Source organism: Meriones unguiculatus, chromosome 1 (genome assembly GCF_030254825.1).
Source record: "Meriones unguiculatus strain TT.TT164.6M chromosome 1, Bangor_MerUng_6.1, whole genome shotgun sequence".
Lineage (NCBI taxonomy): Eukaryota > Metazoa > Chordata > Mammalia > Rodentia > Muridae > Meriones > Meriones unguiculatus.
In genome coordinates, this window is record NC_083349.1 from 108441087 (window position 1) to 108463826 (window position 22740).

At 44.7% G+C, this 22740-nt stretch overlaps 2 protein-coding genes across 8 annotated transcripts in view; one reads left to right on the forward strand and one right to left on the reverse strand.

Annotated features, from left to right (window-relative positions):
* Supt7l (SPT7 like, STAGA complex subunit gamma) lies at positions 1–10153 on the forward strand. Of its 7 annotated transcripts, none has more exons than XM_021635471.2 (6): positions 1–167; positions 1707–1829; positions 3200–3780; positions 5686–6010; positions 7677–7914; positions 9457–10153. In XM_021635471.2, the coding sequence occupies exons 3-6, from the start codon at positions 3368–3370 to the stop codon at positions 9717–9719; spliced, it is 1239 nt and encodes a 412-aa protein (XP_021491146.1). In that variant the 5' UTR covers positions 1–167; positions 1707–1829; positions 3200–3367; the 3' UTR covers positions 9720–10153. The 7 variants fall into 7 exon arrangements, with proteins under 7 accessions (XP_021491146.1, XP_021491147.1, XP_060220853.1 ...); XM_021635472.2 differs by having other exon boundaries at positions 1707–1813; XM_060364844.1 differs by lacking the exon at positions 1–167 and adding an exon at positions 203–322.
* Gpn1 (GPN-loop GTPase 1) overlaps positions 10136–22740 on the reverse strand; it is a 21318-nt gene continuing 8713 nt past the window's right edge. The window contains exons 8-14 of the mRNA XM_021635460.2: positions 22586–22631; positions 21973–22119; positions 20945–21027; positions 19949–19988; positions 18444–18534; positions 15197–15304; positions 10136–13680 (exon numbers count right to left, since the gene is read on the reverse strand). Of these exons, the coding sequence (XP_021491135.1) occupies positions 13598–13680; positions 15197–15304; positions 18444–18534; positions 19949–19988; positions 20945–21027; positions 21973–22119; positions 22586–22631 (598 nt within the window). The 3' untranslated portion in view covers positions 10136–13597. The remainder of the gene's footprint in view (positions 13681–15196; positions 15305–18443; positions 18535–19948; positions 19989–20944; positions 21028–21972; positions 22120–22585; positions 22632–22740) is intronic.

The following is a 22740-nucleotide window of genomic DNA, read 5'->3' on the forward strand; positions in this document are numbered from 1 at the left end:
TTGCAAAAGGCTTGTAATAACGTCCTGTGGCAAAAGGCGATCGGGAAGAAGTACTTCCGGCGGCCTTGGGCCATTAATCAATAAACTAGCCTTCTAAGCTTGACCTAGTCGTCGACTCGGACCTGTCAGAGTCAAACAGCCGCGTAGACCACTCCTGGAACAGGGCGGTGAGTATTTGACCTTTATTGTCTGGTTCAGATCCACAGCTCCCCATTTTACTGCCGCCCTGGAAATCAGACTTCCCAGGATCCTGTGGCTGGCGCCTAAGCTTAAGCCTGCAGATCACGACCGAGGAGCCCCTACCCTGCACTCCCGAACTTAGGTTTGAAACCCCCTTTACTCCTTTTTTGAAGTTAGGGAAGAGGAAAATTTCTCGTTAGTTAGCTCATTCTTTTATTTTTTTTCGGAACAATTCATTGAGGGAGCATGTTAAGTGGCTTTACGAACCTGGGCCTCTTTCACCTTTTGTATTTATGACATTGGCATGACACTGAACCACAGCTTTCACATATGAAAAATTGGGAATAGTAGTATTATTTTTTTTTACAGGATTGTTGGAAGATTGAACTAAGCAATAGTTTATATTGTAACCCTTTACCAGAGGCCCCGGCACTATACCAAGATGGTAGTCATAACAGGTGGGAGAATACAGCTGATTAAGCCAACTAAAGTTAAAGTCCAGGGGTAAATGCAAATCGATGTAAGAATACAAAGAAAGGATGTGTATTGGGGAAATGTTGGGGATGGTGATTTGAGTTGTCTGAAAGAACAAATTCTAGTCTGATAAAGATGTAGAGGATGGCAGGGGATTCCTGGCAGAGGTCACAACTCTCTTTACAGAATTGTAAAGATGTGAATATGTCAATTATGAAAATATTTGATGTTCTCAAGAACCTGAGTAGTAGGGCTGGAGAGATGGTTCAGTGGTTGACAGTGGCTGCTCTTCTGGTAGACCTGAATTCCATTTGCTATACCCACGTTAGTTCACAACCACCTCTAACTCCAGCTCCAGAGAGATCTGATGCACTCTTCAGATCTCCTTGGGCACCTGCATCCACGTGGAACACACAAACATACCCAACAATAAAAATAAAATCTTTTTTTGTTTGTTTGTTTGAGACAGAGTTTCTCATAAAATCTTAAGGCTGGGTGGTATTGGTGGTATATGCCTTTAATCCAGCATTGGGGAGGAAGAGGTAGATGGATCTCCAAGTTTAGGGTCAGCCTGGTCTACATAGTGAGTTCCAGGAAAGCCAAGGTTACACAGAGAAACCCTGTCTCTAAATAAATAAATAAATAAATAAACAAAACATTAAAAATAAATAAATATGAATTAATTAAAATAAAATAAAATCTCAGCAAAGAAGATAAATGGAGGAGCCAGTTAAATGGCCTACCTGGTAAAGGCACTTGCTGCCAAGCCTAAAAACCTAAGTTCAATCCCCAGGCCCACATGGTAGAAGGAGAGAAGAGTCTCACAAACTGCCTTCTCACTTCCACCTGCACCCCCCTCCCCAAATAAGTAATGAAAAAAAAAAAAGTAAGGAAAAAGAAGAAGAAACTGAGTAGTATGATATTGCTAGAGCTTAGGCTGTTTAGTCTAGGAAGCCGCTCTGTGTACCTGCAGGGCACTGGGTCCGTGCCTTTAAAGTAGCAGTTACTGCATGCTGTTCCGCAATATTTTGTTTCTGTCCCTCTCACCTCAGGACAAAGATCTTGCACTGTCACACAATGTCTGGTATTCAGTTGCTATTCATTGAACCAGAAGAGACATCTAGGCAATGAATCTGGAGAAGTGAATTGAAGACAGATTGTAAGTTTATTGAATGGTAAGCCATAGAATTCTGACTTTTTTCAAGAGGCAACGGGATGCATTCAACTGGAGTTTGTCTGAAACAAACAAGGGAAACAAAAAACAGGTTGGGGGAGTAGCTCAGTAATGAAATACTCACCTAGCATGTGTTCAACCTTCAGCCCCATAAAAAGAAAAGTAAAAAGTCTACCAACAGTGCGAAGTATAGATTAGATACTGTGAAAGACTGGAGCAGTGGTTCTCGGCCTTTCTAATGCTGTGACCCTTTCTTATGCTGTTTCTTATGCTGTGGTGACCCCAACTATAAAATTATTTTTGTTGCTCCTTCATAACTCTAGTTTCGCTACTGTTATGAATTGTAATGCAAACATCTGATATACAGGGTATCTGATTGGTGACTCCCAAAAGGGTCACAACCCACAGGTTGAGAATCACTGGACAAGAGGAAGGGATACTTGTTAGACAGCAGCAAAAATCTTTCAGATGTAGTCTGGGGAGACAGCTGAGTCTATAAAATGCTTGCCTCATTGCAAGCATAAAGACTTGAGTTCAGAACCCAAAACCCCTGTAAAAACCCAAGTGTGGTTGCATGTGCTCATAAACTTAGTTGTAGGGGATGAGGGTAGGGCCAGAAACAGATGTCTGAAACTCACTGATCTAGAATAATCAGCAATTCCTAGATTCCAGTGAGAGATCCTGTCTCAAAAAAGCAAGATGGATGATACCAGAGGAACGACACCTGAGTTTGATCTCTGGCCTCCATGCACATGCACACACAAAGAAATCTCTCACATTCTTTCATGTATATGTCAGAATTTGGAATCATAGGGCTATATTTAAAGTGCATGAATGTTTCCACCAGGATAAATTAAACTATACTCAGGCAAAGCACAGAATAAGAAGCACCTTTAGTATTTTTTGTTTTGTTTTTGTTTTTCAAAACCTGGTCTTTTTTTGTGTAGCCCTGGCTGTCCTGGAACTCACTGTGTAGACCAGGATTGCCTCAAACTCAGAGATACACCTTCCTCTGTCTCCCAAGTGCTGGGATTAAAGACATGCACTACCATGTCTGGGTATCTATTAATATTTTTAATGCTACCGTTTTTCCTATTAATCTAGCACAATTGTGTCACAATACTCATGATATACTCCAGATCTCCCATTTTAAGTTTCATGCCTTGTAACTTGTTTAGGATTAGGCATGATGAGTATTGTGGTAATGAGTCTGTGAAGTGAAACAGGCAATATATATGTTAAGAGTCCTAGACACCAATCACTGCTGTTCATCTGCTAATGACTTTGATTATATTTTTGTACTTCAGTCCAAGAGGAATTGCCATTGTGTGACTAGCACCTAACAATTATTTTTCTCCTAATTTCTTCCAGGAGAACATCATTTATGCTAGAGATTTGCTAACACCCTTTTCAAAGTGATCTGAACCTGCTTTTTATGTCAGAACTGCCTGGATTTCCTAGTTTTCACTACACTTAAACGCGTTGCCTTTAGGGTATCATCTACATTAAACCTGGGAACTGTTCTCTACTTGCTCTAAAATGTTGAGATACTGGGGAGAAATACCAATACCGTCAGGACAGACCAACAGAAGTTCCTTTGATCTGCTCCCACGGGAGTTCCGTCTGGTGGAAGTCCATGACCCACCCCTGCACCAGCCCTCAGCCAACAAGCCCAAGCGCCCCACCATGCTGGACATCCCCTCAGAGCCGTGCAGCCTCACCATTCACACCATTCAGCTGATCCAGCACAACCGACGTCTCCGCAGCCTCATCGCCACAGCTCAGACCCAGAGTCAACAGCAGCCAGAGGGCGTAAAGGCTGAAGAAAGTGAACCTCTTCCCCCCTGCCCTGGCTCACCTCCTCTCCCAGATGACCTCCAGCCTTTAGATTGTAAAAATCCCAATGCACCATTCCAGATCCGGCACAGTGACCCAGAGAGTGACTTTTACCGGTAAGACAAAGCATTGCTGTGTTTTGTTTGTTTGTTTGTTTTGAACTGACCTCCCTGATGATCCTGTTAAGATTATGGTAGCATTTCCACTTCTACACTGGAAGCTCGGGGTGAGGGCGATTACTTGGCTAATGTTGCTCAAGTCACTAGTGGAGTATCCTTCAGAAACTAATCTGTAAAAAACAAAAAAAATTGGAGGGGGTTCTGAGACAGGGTTTCTCTGTGTAGCCATGGCTGTCCTGGGACTAGCTCTGTAGACCAGGCTGGTCTTAAACTCAGAGATCAGCCTGCCTCTCCTCCCTAGTGCTGGAATTAGAGGTGTGTGCCACAACTGTCTATATTTTTAATTTTCTAATACAGTAGGCATCTATTGAGTGCCTGTTAATGCCAGACATTTCACTAGAAGTGAAACAATGCACTGATACATGAATAGTAAAAACTGGGCTGGGGAGATGCCTCAGTGGCAGATCAGTGGCCCATCAATAAGGAAGAAAAAGAAAAAGCCTATAAGGTACCATATTTACAATTTGAAGGTAATGTAGTTTCAATCATCAAGATATTGTTTATCATATCAATTTTTTGGTTTTTGAGAGAGGGTTTTGTGTGTAGCGCTGGCTGTCCTGGAACTAGCTCTGTACATCAGGCTGGCATCAAAGTCACAGAGATCCACTTATCTCTGCCTCCCCAAGTGCTCGCTTTACAAGCGTGCACCATCGCACCTGGCTGAACCTAGTTTGTTTTATACATATTTTAAGAAGCCATATAAGAAAAAATAAAAGGAATACACAGCAGCTACAAGGTGCTAAAACATCATTTTCCATTAAAGAAGTGGATGCATATACAGGCTGTAGATGTAGCTCAGTGGTCAAGCACTGCTGGCATGTGCATGGCATTCAGATTCCAGCACTACAAGGGGAAAAAAAAGAAGTCCAAAAATTGGTCAAATTAAGTGATGGCAATTGGCTCTTTATTAGGCCCTTCTGATGGACCAGCCACAGACATATTAGAGGAAAAGCTAGTCGTTGTCTTGTCTTTCAACTATCTACAACTTGTAGTGGTTGTTGTTGATAATAGTTTGATGAATGAGTGTCTGCTCAGGTATCTCCTTCTGAAGAGGATAGTGACATAAACCAAGGAACAGCGATGTTCTTCTCTGCTTTATTTTTAATTATAACATAATTTCCTTTGCAGAGGGAAGCATAAAGCCAATAAATTTTCAGAGGGGTTGGAGAGATGACACAGTGGGTAAAAACCCTTATTCTTACAGAGGAACTGGATTTGATTCCCTGTTGGCATAGTTTTAAAAACTCTTTTATTTACATTTCTTTTATCTTTTTCTCCCTGTTCTACCCCAATCCCTTCCAACACCCCAACACCATGTAGGAGAGAAACAGGGTTGGTGGGAGAGGGGGCATAGTTCTCTTAGCTGCTCCCTGCTGGTCAGGGTCGTCGGGTTCCTTGGAACCAGTCCAATCCTCACATTTAAACTGTCTGCAGCTGGCAAAGAGCTCTTCTCAGAGCCTGTACCAGGCAAATATTTTGCTGCTGTGGACCATCTGAATCAGTCCCACATCCCACACCTGAGATCAAAACAATAGCATGTTTATATCCACAGTAACTCCAGCACCTATTGGTGGCTCCCAACCTTCTAACCCCATTTCTTGGGCACCTGATACCTTCACTACTGCCCTGTACTCTATTTTAGACATCGTTGCCTGTTCAAACTATGTAACTGGGGCGCAGGAATGTGACATTGGGTTGCTGACACATGTGCGAGCAGCATTTAGGTGGCTGTTTCTCTAGAAATTGCACCAAGTATTACTGGGATTATAAAACTCCAGTGAGACAGGCTGGTCGCTGCGCTTTGCAAGAACAAGAATAACACTAGCTGGTCTCCTCTTTCAGTGGGAAAGGAGAACCAGTGACTGAACTGAGCTGGCACTCTTGCCGGCAGCTCCTCTACCAAGCAGTGGCCACAATCCTGGCCCACGCAGGCTTTGAGTGTGCTAATGAAAGTGTCCTGGAGACCCTAACTGATGTTGCACATGAGTACTGCCTTAAGTTCACCAAGTTGCTGCGCTTCGCTGTGGATCGGGAGGCCCTGCTGGGACAGACCCCCTTCCCTGATGTCATGGAGCAGGTCTTCCACGAGGTGGGGATTGGCAGTGTGCTCTCCCTCCAGAAGTTCTGGCAGCACCGCATCAAGGACTATCACACTTACATGCTCCAGGTGAGTCGACCCTGGGGGATGTGGGCAGCGATGCCACAGTCTGGGCGCGCTCAGTAGTCTACAGCACGTGTTCTGGAGTGCCGCACCCAGGGCCTTAGAGCAGAGTGAATTGAACCCACTGTTCTAATGGCCTGTGATGTTTCTCTGTCCTCACCACTGGCCCAGTGAGATGTCAGGGCCTCTTTCAGTCAGTGGATAGCCCATTTGTTGTTACTTCCTCTGGAAGAAATACACAGGTATCTGGAGTCTCAGACACTGTGGTTAGCAATCTTTTACTCAACAAATATTTATTGAGAACTCACTATGAGTCAGGCATTGTGAGAGATAGTAGTTTCCAAGGGGGGTAAACTCTTGAGCTTGCAGTGTTCATGGGAGGCAAGAACAGGCAAACAAGTATACACAGTTTCAGCTAGCATTAACTGTTGAACCAGTGGGAGGTCGTGAAGGATGCCCCTTCTTGAGGATTGGGTGCTCTCAGTTCATCTACATAGAGTGGCCAGTCCCTGCAGCGTCTAGCACCAGCCTTTGCTTAGGATCCAGATGGCTTGCTTCACTCAGGGTTCCCATAGGGTCTGTGTGCCAGATGCCAGGGAGGTTTCTATTGTCTGTTTCTGTTGCATAGTGAGACAGGGTTTCACTATGCAGCCAGGTCAGCTTTCCTCTCCACCCTTCTTTTCAATCTCCTAAGTGGTGGAATTCCAGGTATGTGCCACTATGGCCAGATAATTGTTAGCTTTTATAGACAGAAATGCAGTATTTTGTCTCAGTTCTGGCTTCTTTACCTTATGTAACTTTTAATTAATGATAAAAACATTTTCTGACACATTTTCTTTATGTCTCTACCATAAACTGAGACCCAACCCCTAAAACAGTTCCCTCCAGTTGGCAGTTGTCCTTATTGTTTAGTGAGGCTAGAATTGACCTTGTGGCCTGGTACACTTTTAAGCACACACTCTACCACTGACCTGTACCCCAGCTCTAGCAGTCTGTTGTTTTTTTTTTTTTTGTTTTTGTTTTTGTTTGTTTGTTTGTTTTCCTCCCTGAGACAGGGTTTTTCTGTGCAGCCCTGGCTGTCCTGGAACTAGCTCTGTAGTCCAAGCTGACCTCAAATTCAGAGATCTACCCAGCTCTGCCCCCCAAGTGTTGGATAAAGGCATGCATCACCATCCATCCAGCACTGGAGGTTTTGATTCACCTTTCAGGCTGGCTGTTAGTAAAGTGCCAGCCTTGAAAGCGTGAGGACCTGAGTTGAGATCTCCAGAGCCGTGTAAAGAGCCAGGTGTGGTGGCATACACCTGTGATCCCAGCAGTGGTGAGATGGAAGGCAGAGACAGGCAGATGCCCGGAGCTGCTTTCCCAGGCAAAAAGTGGAAGCACCTGAGGAATGTGGACTTCAATGACTCTCTGACCTCCACATATGCACACATGAGCACACACATGTGCACATACATATACACACACACACACACAGACATGTACACATGTGCATACACGTGTGTGTGTGTGTGTGTATGTGTGCGCACACACACACCATAAAGAAAGAAAAACGAAGTGCAGCTCATCTGTTAACTCACACACACTGCTGGTTTTCCTTGGGTTGCTACAAGCTGACTATCCAGTCTCATTCTAAAATAGCCCTGGAAAATTAACTCTTGCCTGCCAACAGATTAGTAAGCAGCTGTCTGAAGAATATGAAAGGATCGTCAATCCTGAGAAGGCCACGGAAGACACTAAACCTGTGAAGATCAAGGAGGAACCTGTGAGTGACATCACATTTCCTGTCAGTGAGGAGCCGGAAGCTGACCCTGCTTCTGGAGACCAGTCCTTACCCATTGCAGTCCTCGGGGCTCAGAGTGAGCGCTTCCCATCCAACCTGGAGGTGGAGGCTTCGCCACAGGCTTCAAGTAAGGAACAGAGGTGTATTCATTTTAATTCTGGTTCTGCCCATCTTAGCACTTGCTGACATTCTAGGATCGTAATTTAAGTTGAAGAAAAGCAGGCAGAACAGAAGTTGCTGGATCACACAGCTATAGTGAATCCTTTACAATACTCCTGGTTTAAGTAGTTGTGTTTCCTTGATAGAGACTTCTAGCAAATTGCAGATGAAAGGAATGAAACTATTCTGCCCTGCTGGAGGTGGCTGGTCTATTGTAGGTTACAACTGTGACAACTTTAGGAACCTGGAGGACTAGCTCTTTGATTTTTTTCTTCAGGAAATCATATTTTATTTGTTTGTGTAGTTGTTGAGACAGGGTCTTGCCATCTAGGCTAGGTTGGTCTGGAACTCAAGTCATCCTGCTTCAGCCTCCCACATGATGTCACTGCTGTGCTCGACCATACACTAACTGCTTTGCTACACAGTCAGTTAAGTGGCAAATTAGTTTGGACACTTAGTTGTTTACAAATATAAACATGTAAGAAATTTAAATGTTGAGCTGGCACAGTAGCAAACACCTGTAATCCCAGCACTCAGGGAGGCAGAGGCAGGTGGACCTCTGTGAGTTCGAGGCCAGCCTGGTCTACAAAGGGAGTCCGGAAAGCCAAGGCTACCAAGAGAAACCCTGTCTTGAAAAAAAAAGAAAGAAATTTAAATATCAAATCCTCAAATGTGACCCAAACAAAGTTAGGTCAGTGTTAGAAGTGCTGAGAACAGGAGCTTTTTCTCCGAGGAAGAGGTAAAAGTTAACAGCAGAACTGCATTACCAAAATACAAGAGAGGTACGAGACACCAAGGACCAAAGCTCTTGTCAGGATAGACTCAGCATCATGTAGTGATCATAGTCTTCAAAATGCAAGAGAGGCCCAGACAGATTCTCGAATGGCAGGAAAATAGACAGCTCCATGAAAGGAAGGAAAAGGAACTAGGGAGGTGGCTCAGTGGGTATGAGAGATTGCTATGGAAGCACGAGGACCTGAGTTCAAATCCCAGCACCCATGTAAAAGGTATAGATGACTGTGTGCATGTAATTCCAACACTGGGAAATGGAGACAGTGATCCCAAGAGCTTACTAGCCAGTCATCCTAGCAAAAACTGAGCTTCCAGGACAAGGCAGTGAGAGAGCAACAAGAGACCCAGCATCCTTCTTTGGCTTCCACATGCATATGGATAGGCACACATACCTACAGGTTCATGTGTATACCACACAGAACGGCAGGGTAAGCTACCCAAGGAAGGCCTGGAATCTGTCTTTGAATATAATTTTTTCGCAGTTTTACTTTCCTGATGTAGGGGAAATTGGGGTGGCTAAGTGCACCTGCCCCACAGGTATGGTGAAGGGAAAAAAAGTGAAAGAAGTGGAAAGGAAGTTGGTAATTTAGGGGTGACTTTTTGAATCACACCCTACACTGGGGAACTGTAATGAAAACAGTGCAAAGGACGCTAGTCAGGCCTGGGTGGGTATTCAGGTGTTCTGTTTGGCTCATGGCAGGGTTCCCTTCCTTTCTAGGTGCCGAGGTAAATGCTTCTCCTCTTTGGAACCTGTCTCATGTGAAAATGGAGCCTCAGGAAAGTGAAGAAGGCAATGTGTCTGCACACGGGGTGCTGGGCAGTGACGTCTTTGAGGAACCAATGTCAGGCATGAGTGAAGCCGGAATCCCTCAGAGCCCTGACGACTCAGACAGCAGCTATGGTTCCCACTCCACTGACAGCCTCATGGGGTCCTCCCCTGTTTTCAACCAGCGCTGCAAGAAGAGGATGAGGAAGATTTAACTGCAGGACACTTTCAGTCCAGGCTGGCAACATTTAGCAGAAAGCCTTGAAGTTTAAATTGTTCCCATAAGTAGTGATTGGATTCTTATTCTTAAATGCAGGGCGTTCCTAATTTCAGAGAATCAGTTCTTAACCAAGTTACCTTTCACTTTGGCATCGTTTTTATACTTTCTCAGAATAGCTAAGCCACTGTTCACAGACGATTGTGATACTGGCCTGGTAATCAGGCCAAAGTACTGTCCCCAGCTGCTTTTCCACTGCAGGACCACACACATCTTAGCCCTCAGCCTTTTCCCTGGCGCACTTGAGAAGAATCGTGTCACTCTGATGTCCCTTGCAGAGGTGGGAAGCTGAGATGTTGTGCTTAAACTTCAAAGCTCGCACATATTCACAGAAATATATGCCATTACAGTGGCCAGGCGTCACTGATTTATTTTGGGTCATGTCATTGGGAACCCAGTAAGAAGATAGTAAGTGAAACGTAACAAAGGTCAGCAGTCATATTTCAAAATGATTTTTGCTCAAGCCTCTTACAAAATGAAAACCCTGTGGTGACAGCCATTATTCTTATGTAAACAGTTGTCCCCACAATTCTTTTCTCCATCATTCCATCCAGCCTCATCAGTTTTACTTTTACTAAGCTCATTCTGCTAGCACAGACTTAACTATTTTTCACCATGCACATTTTCCAACTGTTCATTTTCCTTTTGTGAAGGAAGCAAACAGGACCTATTACAGCTGCTGGATGGGCAGCATCTGGTTTTGTTTCAGGTTTGTTTGTTTTTTCTTTTTAAGACATTTGAGAGATGGCTCAGTGGGTAAAGGCACTTGCAGCTTGACTTTGATCCCAGGAACCCACATGGTACAAGGAGAGAACTGACTCCTCCAAGCTCTCCTGTGGCCCCCGTACATGCTAGGATGCATGCATAGGCAGGCAAACACAAATAAATTATTTTTGAAAAAAAGTCATTTGAGCGGGGCAGTGGTGGCACACACCTTTAATCGCAGCACTTGGGAGGCAGAGGCAGGTGAAGATCTCTGAGTCTCTGAGTTCAAGGCCAACCTGGTTTACAGAGTTCCAGGACAGGCAGACCTATGCAGAGAAACCTTGTCTTGGAAAAAAAAAAAAAAAGGAAAAGGTCATTTGAGTTATTCCAATCTTTTCTTTTTAAAATTCTTTGACCATGAGTTTTGCCCTCTTCCAAACAACTTTGTCTTCTGTGTGTGATCCAGGGTTCATCTGAGTTGCCTCAAGCATGGGTAGGAACTTACTGAGCATTGGCAACTTAGCAGTGGCTACTCAAGGCCCCTCCCTCAACAACCATTCTTTGCCAACAGTCCCTCATCAGAGGGGATGGGGCCTCAAGGCGCCCTCTCTCGTCACAGTGAAACGCTGACAGGCCAATCTTGTGCAGGTCTGTATAGAGAACCACAGCTGCAGGACTTCATGAGTGCAAAGGCTAAGTCATCCAGAAGACATCTTTCTGCTTTATATCTCCCCATCCTCTGGTTCTTCAGTTCTTCCCATTCCCTCTTTTTTTTTTTTCCCATTCCCTCTTAAGTGACGTTCCCTGATTGTTGGAGAGTCGGTACAGATGTATTATTAATGCTTTACCATCACATAGTCTCCACCCTTTGGCCAATTCCGGGTTACTGCATTAACTGATGCCCACTGCAATAAGCTGCGAAGGCCACGCACCACACTAATTTCAAATGGTGAACGAGTTGACAAAGGAGGGGTGTGCTACCTCAAATGGCAACCCAAGGTTCAGAATGTTTCAGGGTGTTTATTATGTGCTGGTACATATGCGTGGGGGTATGTACAGGGAGGCCAGAGACAACTCTGCAGTCAGTTCTCTACCTTCACATGGGCTCCAGGGACCAAAGGCATGGTGTCAGATCTGCATAGCAAGTACCTTTCACCCACTAAACCATCTCCATCCCAGTTTCAGGGTTTTTAAAGATAGTCAAATCATGTATCCTAGTCTGGCCTGCAGTCCTCCTGCCTTCTCCTAAAGTTATAACTTATTTTAAAATATAATTTTGTAAATCAATCCTTAATACCCTAAAAATCCTGTTTTGATCTTGTGGTGGTTTGAATGAGAATGAACCAGGGCACTTGACGACCAGAGTTTGGATGGATCCCTAGCACCCTACTAAATGTCGTGTAGGGGGCTGGGGAGATGGCTCAGCAGTTAAGAGCACTGAATGCTCTTCCAGAGGTCCAGGGTTCAATTCCCAGCAACCACCTGGCAGCTCACAACTGTTTATAACTCCAAGATCTGACACCCTCACACAGAGTTTCACGCAGGCAAAACACCAATGCACATAGGGGGGGAAAATGAGTTGCTGTGGACATGGTGTCTCTTTGCAGCAATAGAAACCCTAACTGAGGCAGACCTTATCTTCATTTTCATGAACAGAGTGGCCAAAAGGCAATTAGTGTACATAAAGTATTTAGTTCACTTCCTTAGGAAACATTAAGGTTCTCCATATACTAGGTCTTGTGCAAGTGACATAAGACTTAAATATGTCTGAAGTCTTGCCTTGCAAATGGTTTCCCCCTTGAAGAACAGGTCAAACGAGTATGGTCCAGCCCTACAGACAGTGATCTGGGACACATAGAAAGGTCCTCTTTCTCTTTTTAGAGACAGGGTCTTACTATGCAGCTCACAGAAACCTACCTGTCCACCTCCCAAGTGCTCGGATTAAAAACATGCACCACGATGTCTGGCAGAAAGGTTTTAGTTTTAAAAAAAGAAAAAGGTCACATTTTCAGACCAGCATTTCCCACTATGTATGCAATATTAAATAATAGATAAAATTCTCCGTTTCTCTGAAATAACACTGGAGAATAGCCACCAGCCGAGAAAGATAAAAGGCAAATTATGAGGATTGGGTGGCTGATGCACCTGGCCTGAGATTTAGTCATAGGCCAAGTTGGAACAGCGTTTTGAAAACAGCACACCGCAGTCAACTGGAGGGCTTATTAAGCAGCCTGCTGGGCCCCCACCCCATTTCTAACGAAGCCGATTTGAAGATGCATCAATAAAAACTTCTCGGCTGATGATTTTATTTCTGGTCCAGGGACTACACTCTTGAGAACTGGGGCAAACCCTTCGAGCTATGCATGTACTCAACACACCAAATCCTGTCTCACGGAAAAGGTTTTCTACTAAGTACATTATAAACAGGATATGGTTTTGACCCTGGTTAGGTGGATGAGCATGGGAACTAAGCTACACATTACCTCCCACCAGCCTGTCTCTAAAGCTCTGTTGTAACTCACGGCAGTCAATCTGTCAGTGATCACATACTTTCTAATATCAAATCACGGCAGGTTCACCAGTTAAAAACTCTTAAGTCCCCATTCAGACAGGCTTCTTGATCATGTGCTGCCTCGGATGAGCAATCTCACATCCACTGGCTGCCAAGGGCACTGCCCTGCCCCTCCGTTCCCCCTCTCCCACTCTGCTTAACTTGGGGTGCAGAGTCAGGCACACAGTGCTAAGGAGGCTCAGTCCACAGATCTAGCCTAGTCAAGATTCCAAGTTGTCTTCAGGACAGATGTTCTCTGAGTCTCAGCAGCAGCAAAAGGACTTGAGTTCAAACAATGCAACTTTTTTTTGAAGTTTTAGGCTGAAGAGTTGTCAGCTTGCAGAGTGGTTCGAAAACGTCCTTGTGCAAATATCAGGAGACGCTAACCAAGGATGGGCACCCACCCACCAGCTCCACCTTTAACCGACTTCATCTGAGTCCAGTTTCCCCCAGAGCAGTCACCATCCTGGAGAAAACTGCTCTGACTGCAGTCCTCTCAGGAAGGACGTCCTCTGCGTGGACACCCAGCTTGTCAGACTCCTGGCAGCAACTGGGCTGGCCTACTTGCTTCTCTTCCAGTGCTGTGCCATTGACTCCTGCATGAAGTTCTGAAATGCTGGCTCTTCACGGCTCTCCTCTGTAACTACAGGAGAAAAAGTACTTCTTTTAAAACCCAGTGATAGACAAGTGAATCAGAGCTCCTGTCACCTTCCCATCAGAAACAACATTTTAAAAATATTTTTTACTTTTTCACGGCAGGGACTCACAATGGATCCTTAGATATCCTGGAACCCATAGTCCCCTTGCCTCAGTCTCACCAACACTGAGGTTATAAGCATGCGCATCCATACCTAGCTGAAACTACTTTTAAGGAATTACATACTCACACCCTCCATTAATGAAATGGCTTCCAGAAGCCTGCTTTATGTATCAAGTTACCAAAATGTGCAGCATCAAAGAAAATATCCCCTTTCTAAGTAACTAAAATAAGGTCTACTCAGATAGGCAAGAGAAAGAATAGTAGATTTGCCTACAGCCTCAGCCACACAAGAGCTAGGAATAAAATAGGGAACTCCCACATTTGACTGTTAAATATTCAAACAAAACACCCAGGGGCTGGAGAGGTGGTTCAGCAGTTAAGAGCATTTGTTGTTCTTGCCATAGGACCCAGGTTTATTCTCAGCATCCACATGGTGGCTCACAATATCTGTACTTCCATTTCCAGGGGATTTCTGACCTCTGTGGGGACCAGGCATTATAGTGCGTACACAAGACAAGCAGGCAAGACACACACATGAAGTAAAAATAAATACATCTTTCTTAAAACCCAACATTGAACCAGCAGTGGTGGCACACGCCTTTAATCCCAGCAGAGGCAGGCGGATCTCTGTAGGTTCAAGGACAGCCTGGTCTACAAAGTGAGTTCCAGGACAGCCAGGGCTCTTACACAGAGAAACCTTATCTCAAAAAACCAAAAGAACAACAACAACAACAAAAAAAAAAGACAAGAAAACAAACAAACAAACAAACCAACATTAACAACTCAGGATATAGCTCAGTGGCACATGTTTTTATCAGGCAAGAGATCCTGGGGTACACCGTTAACACCAATTAACCAAAACACCAATAACAGACAAAAAAAAAGTGGCATCTGCAAATGGAGTCAAAACTTTAAGAGAGAAGTTACAAGACATAAAAGGCTGGTGCTGGTGCTGGTGCTGGTGTTCTGGTGCGGGACTTGCCCGCTGAGTGTGGCTCACTCCCTGGACAGGGGTCCCGGAGCCGTAAAGAGTCGAGAAGTCACGCTGAGCACAGGCAAACAAGCGAAGCTGCATGCATTCGCCCCTCCCTGCTCCTGACTGTGCCTGTGGTGTGACTAGCACTTTGAAGTCCCTGCCCTGACTTCTCCACAGTGATAGAATCTGGAATTATGAGCCGAAACAAACCCTTTCTCCACTGAATTGCTTTCGGTCAGGCTATTTTGCCACAACAACAGAAGGAAATGAGAACAAGATCAGAAGTCCATAGAACACTTTGCTGGCGCTGTATACTCTAGCATCTCCTCTTACTCCTGTCACTGCCCATATGCTCAGGTTCTCCTCGCAACAATGACAATCTCCTGAGAAACAGTGCAGCTCCCTCTGCCAGCATCCTCTCACCTCTGTGGTCAATGTCATCAGTGTCACTGTCAGCTTCCTCATCCTCTTCATCCAAGGTTCCTCGAGTCAGGATCAACTCAGAAGGGTCCAGGATAGGAGATTCGCTGTCTAGGATAAAAACATTCATCAGTACAGAAGTGTCTTCAAAGAGCCGGTTCTGAATAGTTAGGCTTATCAGTAGGCAGCACAAGAATGCTCTTGACAAACAGAAATGCTGGAGAGTGAGTCTTGTATAACTCCACTTGTCATTTCTAACAAGGCTTAGTTCACAGAGTGATTCCATGAGGCCCCTTATTTCCACAGAGGAAAACATAAGAAACATCTCTCTGAAACGCCAGTACGCTGTTTCACTAGCTTGCAGACCAGAAGCTATGTTTTTTCCAACGAAAAGATAAAGAAATACAAGGCAAATGATGACACGGGGCAATGAAACTTCTGGGTGGGATAGAGGTTTCAAGGGAGGCCTGAAAAAAAAATACAGGGTGAAATGATACAGACTAGAGTAGCCAGGGGCAACCTTCAAGCAATGGAAGGAAGGGGAAAAGGGGAAATCAAATGTACAACTAGAGGTAAAATTCCCTATTCAGTGAATAAGGACTAAGCCCAAGAATGAGAAGAAAGTCTAATCAAGAGATTCCTGGCACAGGACTCAGTAGAAGTTAGTTTCTAGAAGGACCTAAAACCAAAGAAGGCTGTGACCACTGACCATTGTTTAAGAGCTTGGGAGGCTGGGAGCTCAGCTGGGGAGGGGTCTAAGACAGGCTGAAGGCAGTATAGGGAGGGAAACATCTCAGTGGCTGGCTGGTGGCGCACGTCTTTAGTCCCAACACCTGGAGGCAGAGGCAGGCAGATCTCCGAGTTTGAGGTCAGTAAGGTCTACATAGTAAGTTCCAGGACAGCCAGGGGCTATATAGCAAGACCCTGTCTTAGGGGTGGGAGGGATCTTAGGAACCTATGATCCTACACAATGATGATGCCAGGATGTGCTAACAGTGAACACTTCCTTCTATACCCAACGAGAATTACCCAGTACACTGGCGTCTTCTCAACCATGCACAGAAACTTCTCCCTTCAACAGCTCATCTGGATGCTACAGCAGCAGACTTACCACCTGCCTTTTCAGGTCCCTGTGAGGGACACTGGAGGACTTCAGTGTACACATATACAAGATAGCAGCGTGTGTGTAGAATGGCACAGAAGCATTCGTGTTACTGGCTGCCCAGGCAGGCTCTCACTTTGCTGCTCTCTGATGGACATAAGCTAACAGAGGTCACAAATAGAAGCTTCATTTTTTAAGTAAGATAGATACGCTAATTTAAAAAAAAAAAAAAATGTTGCTAAAGGAAGAAAAAATGAAAGTATATAAAATGAAACTTAAAATATATTAAAAAATAAAAGTCCATCTATGTGGTTTCTGGGTCCTACTAAGCTACAACAAATTTCCACACAGTTTTTTTTCCTGGCTGTCCTGAAACTCACTCTGCAGGCCACACTAGCCTTGAACTCAGAGATCTGCCTGCCTCTACCTTCCAAGTGCTGGGATTAAAGATGTGTGTAACCATAGTCTGGCTCGACCATGCTTTTAACAGGCAGTCCATCATCTTGCCTCTCAAGGAGGCAGGGAATATGAATGTATTTTTAGATTTATTACTTTATTTTATGTGTATGAGTGTTTTGCCTATGTGCATATTTATGAGCCACATGTAAGCCTGATACCCAAGGAGGTGAAAAGATAGTGTTGGCTCCTCTAGAGCTGGAGTTGTAAGTAGTTGTGAGCCATCATGTGGCTGTTGGGAATTAAACCTGGGTTCTCTGCAAGAGCAGCAAGTGCTCTTAACTGCTGACCCATCTCTCCAGTCCCAGAGCATATATTTTTTTAACATGAGCACATCCTAGACATTCTCAGAGGGTCAATGATAAAAATAACAGAAAGAAGGAAGGTAAGAAAGAGGGGTAAGGGAGGAAAGGAAGGAAAGGAGGGAAATACAAAAGAGACAGTAAGGTAGCAGGATAAAAAGACTAAAATACAAAAACCACAACACAAACCCATAGCAGTTAGAAGACTAAACAGTTTAAAACAAAAGCAACATGTAATACAAAAGATAATATCCACTAAGTAATGTAACAAATATGCAAAACAAATGCTGGGCAGTGGCAGCACAAGCCATTAATGCCAGCACTCAGGAGGCAGAGGCAGAGGCAGAGGCAGAGGCAGAGGCAGATAGATCTCTGAGTTCAAAGCCAGATGAGTTCCAGAATGAGTTTCAGGAAGCCAGGGCTGCACTATGGGGGGGGGGGGGGGCAGGCCAATCGTGGTGGCACACACCTTTAATCCCAGCACTCAGAGGCAATGTCAGATGATTCCTGTGAATAAAGGCCTGCCTGGACTACAAAGCGAATCTAGAACAGCTGGGGCTTGAAATTCTTCCTGCTCTTGAGGTGGAAGATGCAAGATCACAGAGATGTCAGCTGATAGGCTGATGTGGAAGAGCATGCTGAAACACATGCAAGAATAGCCAGGGAGAGGAAATAGTACAAGGAAGAGCAGCCTGAGCAGATTCTGAAGCATTTTATAAAACTGCCACATAATTCAAACATGTGTGCAGGCATGTAAGAAAAGAAATAAGCAGAATAAGCAGAAAGTCCAGGACAAGCTAGACTGTTCAGTGGATGAGGACACTGGATCCCAGACCTGATGAGCTAAGTCTGCTCTGCAGAAAAACGGGTAAGACATTATTAGACATTAGCGTGTCCATGTTAATCTCATTTTTCATAACTTCACTAGGGTTATATAAAATATCATTATTTTTAGAAAGTATACATGAAGGATTCAAAATAAAAACATATCTGCATGAGTTTTAAATAATTTAGGAAAAAGTAATGTCTACTTTGTGATATGTAATGGGGAGGAGGCAGAAAGGAAAGAAAATATAGATGTTAACATTCCAGGACTCTCAAAAGTTACAGCAGTTCTTTGTACTAGTAACATAATTTTCTGTGTATCTAAAATGCAGTTATAACACTCTGTAAAGAAAGCTGAGTACCTTGCCAGAGTGAAGTACAAACACTCAAAAGAAACTGGGAGCAGCACAAAGCCGCGCACTTCCTCAGACACTTTCTGCTCTTGTACAGACACTTGTGTGCAGGTCTCCACGTCCCTGTCCTTTCTCTTGCTGGCTTATGCACACAGGGCTGCTGAGTGGATCCACCCTCCATTCCCTTCTAACACCAACAGCACTTCTATTACCTTTGCCAGTGCCTGTGTCCAGGGCTACAGAGCCCATATCCTTCCGAAGGCGCTCCAGTTGCTCCTTTTGCTGATCACTCTGGGCACTCGCCTGTAGATGGGGAAATGCCCTCATGTTAACCAAGCGATCCTGGCCTGGTGAGATGGCTCAGCGGGTGCATGTTTGTGGCCTGAAGACCTAAACCCAAACTGTAGACGCCATGCCACAGGAAAGAAACGATTCCTGCAAGCTGCCCTTTGACCTCCATATATGCTCCCAGACACAAATAAATTTAAAGACTGTGATATTTTATTAAGGTAGGGTCTTATGTAGTGTAGGCCACTATGTAACCATGGATGACCCTGGACTTAATAGGAGTCACCACCATGACTGGCTGGTGAACAAAACCAAAGTTTTGTGAATACTAAGCAAACACCAAATCAACTGAGCTAGGTCCCCAGTCCCAAGATGCTAGGAGGAAATTAGGAATTATAAAATACTAGAGGCTGGTAAAGAATGAGACAGACATGCAGACAAAACCAGCGAGTCATGTGGGCCCAAGTGATAGTTCAGCTGCATGCTGAATGAAATAATTCAGAGCTTACACCCAAAAACCATGACAAAGAACCATCAAGTGGAGCTTGTCCAGGCTCTATGACCAAGAGCAGGCTCTGACAAATGAGGCAGATGGCGGGTAAGGGCTGTGAGACCTCTCTATTCCTCAAAATCCTACTGCCTTTAAACCAACCCCAAAGAGTGGATAAGGTGGGGCATAAAAAGGTCGTGCATTTCAGCAAAATTCTGACACTTAAAAATTCAGATACAAAGCCAGCATAGCGGCTCATGCCTATAATCCCAGCACTCAGAAGAAGAGGTAAAAGAAAAAAAGGATAAACATTCAAATACAGATTTGCCAGCTTAAATGAACAAGTGCTTGTGGACGAATGTGGTGTCACCTGCTCAGAGTATTAGACCAGCCTGGGGTACAGTGAGACCTCAACCCAAAACCAAACAGGACCCAACAGGGCTAGGCACGTAGCTCAGTGTGTAGAGCACCACCAAACCAAAGAAAAAAAAATTTACAAAAATTTAAAAGAAACACACAAATACCATTAGTCTGTTATGTCTCAGTAAAGCTAGAAAAAAAAAAAAATCATGTGAAGGTAAATTTAAAACTATACTGAAAGCCTGAAGAAAAGCACTCACTCCAGGAAGACAAAGATGGTTATTTGCGGGGACTTAGGATTACGGTTTGTTTGTTTGTTTGTTTGTTTTCTCTTGGTTCTGGGGAGCAATGTCTCATGTAGCCCAGGCTGGCCTCAAACTCACCACATAGCTGAGGCTGGCCCTGAACCTGCTTTCCATCTCTACTACCTAAGTGCTGTACAGCACAGGCTAGCATTCCAGCTGGTCTCCAATTCCTCCACTCCACACCCCACTCTCAGTATCTGGTGACTGGCTGGACTACAGGCCTGTGCCATAGGGAGTTTAGGCCAACTTTCTAACATACACATCTCCCTCTTACCAGTGATTTCTTCAGACGCTCATATTCAGGCCGATATTCCCTGGAAAAAGAAAAGCCTTCTAAGTTCTCCTTAATGACACCCACCTCCCACCCTGAACCTATTGTTTCTGTTTTCTTAAAACCAACAACAAAAGATCTGATCTCACTAAGTCCCCTGTGGAATTCAGCAACTCCCGATGGCTGTGTTGCAGACACTAAAATGAAATACCAAGGCTGAGAGGTGTGAGGAAAACAGGTGAGAAGATGGGCTGTACCTGGGAAGCCCAATGTATAAAAAACTGATGGGCCTGAGCAACAACAGAACAGACTCCATCATGAGCCTTGGAGACATATATTAAACCCTTGCTGGACAATCAGTGGAAAATAATGTTGCCTGGCAAACACACTTGCTTAGGAGCAAACTATGAAGCCAAAGCAGCATGCTAGCAAGCAGCATGTGAGGTTATGATTCCAGTTTCACAAATGCTGATTCTTCTTTCTTTTAGGGGAATGGGATCCACTGTCAACCATGACAGCTGTTGTAGCAGGCACTTATGAATGTCTCTATGTGTCGGCAACTATTAGGATTTTGCATGTATTTCTTCAAACAATATAGTGACTGAGATGCCAAATCCACACCATGTCTATTTCTGCAGGCAATGTCTTACAGGGACATAACCATGACCTTCAGTTTCTTAACTATCTACAGGTCTTCTGTCCTACACTGACAGAAGTGAGAAGCTGCCCACACAGCTTTTAATACCTATCAAGTGGCTCTTTAAAAAACAACCTGAGGGCCCTGCATCACAACATCTCAGTCCAGCAAACACTTCATATGTCTGTCTTTTTACAGAAAAGAATGGAAACGTGTTACTCAGGGTGTGGTCATGTCTAGTACACATGTGCAAGGCAAATATACTTTACACAGAACATGTAGATGCTTCTCCTGGGGAACCAGTGGCCAGGTGAGCACGGGAGTAATGAAGGCCACATCAACAGCCCTTCCTTGGTCCTCACCTTTCGTACTCTTCGGCAGCACTGGTGACCTGAACGCAGAGCTCATCAAAGCCGGTACCCACCACAGCAGACACACCCACCACCTGCCAAGAAGCACATCAACACCAGTGAGGAATGGTTGTGTATTTGAAAATAGCGAGCATTTTGCTTCTAAAATTGTCATTGAAAGAGTCAGAAAACAGATTTGGATACTTAAGACATCTCTGGCAAAAAGCAAAGCCCAAACTGAACGAAACAGCACACCTAGCCAGGAGTCAAAGAAAACAATCAACAATTTAAAAGAAAAGTATACACCGGGCAGTGGTGGCACAAGCCTTTTGATCCCGGCACTCAGGAGGCAAAGACAGGTGGATCTCTTAGGTCAGGGCCAGCCTGGACTACACAGAGAAACACTGTCTCAGAAAACAAAACAAAAAAACAACAAAGAAACAAACAAACAAACAAACAAACACTATAGTTAGGATTAAACATGTAGCAGGACCTACAATCTATTCCCCATCAAGCCAAACCAAGCACATCACTTTCTGCTCTCTCAATACTGTTGCCCAGGCCATACTCTGGGCCACCCACACCCGCTCTTGTTTGTGTAAACCCTACCCTCCTTCAGTGTAAATCCTAGGGCTACAGCCTGCAAAATCACTCATTTTCATCTCTCCCTCCCAATCATCAGACCCAACTGCCAATCATCCCTCTCCCACTGGCCACGTTATGCTTCCTGCCCCATGTGCCCTCCTCAACTGGATGGCAAACTTTGGTGAGAGGGCTCTTACTGATCCTGTGAAGCACGGCACTTTTTGTCTTTTCCAGAAACCCTGGGGATTAAACCCAGGCCTCGAGAATTTGCATGCGAGACAAGAGCTCTGCCGCTGAGCTGCATCCCAGCCCCGGAACCACCTTTTACTCAGCAATGCAGTAATCACTCGGCAGAATGTAAAGCATTCCTTTTGCCATGCTTCAAAGCCAGGTAAGGCTGTGCACTAAGACACTGTCCGCAGCTACCATCAGTGTGATGAGGAGATAAAACTTACCCTGAGCGAGCTGTAAAATTCATCTAACACCAGGCTCATGGAACGGGTCAGGTTACTGACGTAGGTAGTCTCCTGGTTCAGGGCATCCTGGAAAGCCTCGAAATCCTGCATCCACTCCACTGCAAAGCTGTGGTCAATGATGTCAGTCTGTGCCAGAGAGAAGGCAGTCAGCAGCAACCTGAATCAAGATCATGAACTAATCCATGGCAAAATCATTTTCTTAAGTAAGAGGTAAAACTCATTATCTGTAGATTTCTTTCTCTGGCCCCGTTCCCAGCTCCACTGTAACCAACCATAAAGAGGCCTGTCTTGCCTCTGACCAGTATTTCCTGTAGTCCGCCTGTCCCTCTGCTGACAGATGCTGAGGGATGACAGATATGCAACGGATGAGGGGTTACTCTGTCTGCCCTACAATTGCTTTGGATGACAGTGGATAAGTACCCACTCCATCTGGCAGCACCCACTTTGCTGATGTGCCTATGACTTTCTACAGTGAAATCCTAATCACTGACAGCACCTGAGGTCATGTTTCACACCTACTAGCAAACCTTCTAACATCAGTCAGGGTTCTGTGTTAAAGACATGTGGGATCCCCACAGGAAGTGCCACTCACTTTGTTCATGACCACGATGAAAGGCAGCTTGGTTTTGTACAGGATGCTGAAAGAAATGAAACATGGAGGCAGCATTATTAAAGGCATTTCAAGCCAGGCATAATGTCACATGCTTGTAATTCCAGCACTCAGAAGGCCGAGGCAGGAAGGTCATG

What these genes read in the sequence shown, in the direction of transcription:
- Supt7l (XM_021635471.2), top strand. Translation starts at nt 3,368, where the DNA reads ATGTTGAGATACTGGGGAGAAATACCAATACCGTCAGGACAGACCAAC. An exon ending in CCAGAGAGTGACTTTTACCG is followed by an intron (nt 3,781 to 5,685) that starts GTAAGACAAAGC and finishes CTCCTCTTTCAG; the next exon opens with TGGGAAAGGAGAACCAGTGA. An exon ending in GGCTTCGCCACAGGCTTCAA is followed by an intron (nt 7,915 to 9,456) that starts GTAAGGAACAGA and finishes CTTCCTTTCTAG; the next exon opens with GTGCCGAGGTAAATGCTTCT.